The sequence below is a fragment of the Nannospalax galili genome, unplaced genomic scaffold, assembly GCF_000622305.1.
Source record: "Nannospalax galili isolate Female #2095 unplaced genomic scaffold, S.galili_v1.0 scaffold5734, whole genome shotgun sequence".
In the NCBI taxonomy this organism is placed as follows: Eukaryota; Metazoa; Chordata; class Mammalia; order Rodentia; family Spalacidae; genus Nannospalax; species Nannospalax galili.
Window position 1 is genome coordinate 29,812 of NW_008333615.1, and position 3,354 is coordinate 33,165.

General features: G+C 40.5%; 1 protein-coding gene across 1 annotated transcript; it reads left to right on the top strand.

The window, feature by feature from the left end:
- The first annotated feature begins 2,168 nt into the window (after window positions 1–2,168).
- LOC108490603 (olfactory receptor 14J1-like) lies at window positions 2,169–3,133 on the top strand. The gene is given in 2 exon segments (XM_017796959.1): window positions 2,169–2,271; window positions 2,274–3,133. Coding segments are annotated over 2 exon segments (963 nt in total).
- The last annotated feature ends 221 nt before the right edge of the window (window positions 3,134–3,354 follow it).

A 3,354-nucleotide genomic window follows, 5' to 3' on the forward strand; every position in this document is an offset into this window, starting at 1 on the left:
AGAAGTATAAATATATGATTCCCAGACATAGGATTCAAGAAATTCTTATGAGTGCCAGTGAAAAATTTGAACATTCATCTAGATGTGCCTCCTCTTCTCTTCTCCTCTCTTCTCTTCTCTTCTTTCTCTTCCCCTATTATCCCTTCTAGCTCTCTTTCTCTCTTACCCACCTTCTTTCCTTCACTCCTTCCCTTTCTCTCCTTCAGCACCTGCATTTGTTTTGCTCAGTGGGGAACCTACTAGCTTCTTTTGGTGGCAAAGACTAATCAGTGACAGAGTAATGACTTTGGGACATGCGATTTCCTTCACAGAAGACATTTATTAAAAATTCAGAGGGTTTTTATACATTACAAGGAACTAGCAGTCACGTGGGGTTTGGCAGTTACACACAAAGGTTTAGGGCACAATCAGACAAGAAACATGACATATAGCTTTTAGTTGGTGCCAGCTTAATGACAGCTGAGTTATTTGTTCAGCTCAGGGAGATGAGCTAAGGAATGTTGACCAAGATGCTTTCCTGCAAAGCAAGGAGACTAAACTTTTGACCTGGCCACTTTTCTTTTGCTAGCCCCGCAGTGTTCTGCAAGACATAGATATCAGAGCTGCTGTTTTCTGTTCCCCCTGTTTTAGCAGAAAACGTAGCCTGGAATAAGAAGTTTTAGGCTCATCTCACCCTAGGGCATGTCATCCTGGTTTCCTACAAGTCACCTGCATGTTGGAATTACAAGCTTCTGCACCACAATTGGAACAAATACAGATTTTTACTGTTAACCAAACAATGAACAGTGAATAGGCAATCAAATAAAAAATTTTACTCTAAACCAAACAACGAACAGGTGCCTGGTTAAGTCTCTGCAAAAAAATGTGAGAGAAGGGAAAATTGGTTCTGCTTTAATCAGGAGACACCAGCGTGAGATGGACAAATGCCTATCTCATATTCACAAGGCATGAGGAAGACCTGGTTTTGAGGCTGAGGATTCTCCCAGACATCCTTTCTCAGATGACTAATCACCTGGACACAAGGGAACATGAAATTCCACAGGATGAAGAAAAATATCAAAGCACCAGTAGACAGCCTCATGTACCTGCTGCCAGCACTGAAAATGACCTGTGGAAGAGTGAGTGTCAGCCTTAACACCTCAGGGGGAATTTTGCACAGAGGATGAATTAACATCACCACCCTACAAAGGTCTCAGAAAAATAAAAACTAACTTCTCTGTTATGAGGAAGGTAGATCACTGTTACTCTTACCAATCTGAGGTTACACACTACAGGTGTGAATGCTATCCTTCCAATATTAAACTATTTCTCATTTTTCTACTTTCTTTTCAACTGCTACTGCATAGAGTGAATGTTCTGTAATTGATCCATGGCTGTAACTGAAGCAAGTGATATAAAGAGGAGTTAAATACAATGAATAACGGATAATTTCCTGAACACCAGACAGTATTGAACACAAGAATGTAAACACCCAATATGAGTTAAGTATGTAAGAATTTTATGTAAGTGGGCAAACATATCCACAAGTGTTCCTTGACAGCATTATTTTGGGTTTGAGTTTGAGCTCAAATCCAATGACTATGATCATAGCAGGAAAAGAGAAACAACACATTCATTCCCTAGGAACCAAAAAAGCCACTTCTCACTATGATTCCCATTCTGTCTTTTAGAAAGGACACTGATACCAAGTGCCCACAGAGAACTATTATTCAAGCTCCAAAGTCAGTTTTCTTTACAGGGTCACATGTGAGCTGCTGAACTCAGTACACTATATAAATGTACAGGAGTCAAAGTTCAGAAAACTTTCACCAATATCCCAGTACTGTGTTCCTGCTAATGGCTTTACAGTAAGGGGTTTTAGCAGTCAAAGGAGAAGAACATTTTTTATGAGGTAATAGAGTTTTCTTTGAGGTACTTACACTGACCTGAACTCAGGATCATCCTTCTGTAGAAACTGGTTTCCTACTAAAACTGTGAGCTCCCAATAGGTAAGAATCTAAGCTTCATCCTTTAGACTCTCACATCAAGTGAAAACTGATAATCTAAAGTTTTCTACCATTAGTTTTTGAAACAAGCAATGCTAATTAAAGTCATAATTTGTTATGTTATCTTTGTACTTCATTTTACATTTTTATTTTCCAGTTGCATCCACAATTTCTGTTCTCAACATGATTGTGACAAATGTAACAACAGTGACCGGCTTCCTCCTCCTGGGGTTCTCTGACCACCAGGAGCTGCAGATCCTGCATGCTTTGCTCTTCTTGGTGATGTACTGTTGGGCTTGACAGGTAACTTCATCATCATCACCATCACAACGATGAACTCACAGCTCCAATCTCCAATGTATTACTTCCTGAAGCACCTTTCCCTTCTCAACCTCTCCTTCCTTTCTGTCACTGTCCCCCAATCTATCCACGACTTCCTGACAGGCACTGGATACATTTCCGATGCTCAATGTGTGTTTCAGATTTTCTTCTTGATATATTTGGGCTGGGCTGAGGTGGCAATTCTCACAGTGATGTCCTATGATCACTGTGTGGACATCTGCCTCCCTCTGCACTATGAGGTCATTATGAGTCCCAGAATGTGCAGATGGGCTGCGGCATCTGTGTGGCTAAGTGCAGCCATTCTAGGAACCCTGTGCACAGCAAACATATTCTCTATCAGATTCTGCAGGGTCAAGATAATCCACAAGTTCTTCTGTGATGTCCCCCAATTGCTCAAGATCTCCTGCTCCAATGATTATCTGGGTGGAGTTGGAACAGTTGCTTTCATTGCTGTCATGGTAATTTCCTGTTTCACTGCCATTTGCCTTTCCTATATCCAGATATTCTCCACAGTCCTCAGGATGCCCTCTGTGAAAGGTAGGTCTAAAGTCTTCTCCACCTGCCTGCCCCATCTCTGTGTCATCTCATCTTATATTTCCACTGGCATCTTTGCATATCTAAAGCCAACCTCAGACTCTCCAAGTGCCCTAGACCTTATCATCTCTATGTTTTACACAGTACTTCCTCCAACACTCAACCCTATTATCTACAGTCTGAGGAATGATTCCATGAAAACAGCTGCAAGAAAGTTACTGTTAAATGATATATTCAGTAGCAGAACATTAGTTTTGTCTTGTTGTTCATAGTTGGCAACAGTATGAAGACTTATTTTTATAGTAAGTTTCATTAGCAATATGTAGAAATCTCTTTTCTGTAAACAGTATCTATGGCCATTGTCAATACAGAAATTCCTCCTCTGATTACTCTCACTCTGGCACTGAAAGCATTCCTGTTCTTTCATGTTCAGGGAATATACAAAATTATAACCTAGTAATACAGGTTCACTGCTTCAAAATGGTCACAGTGT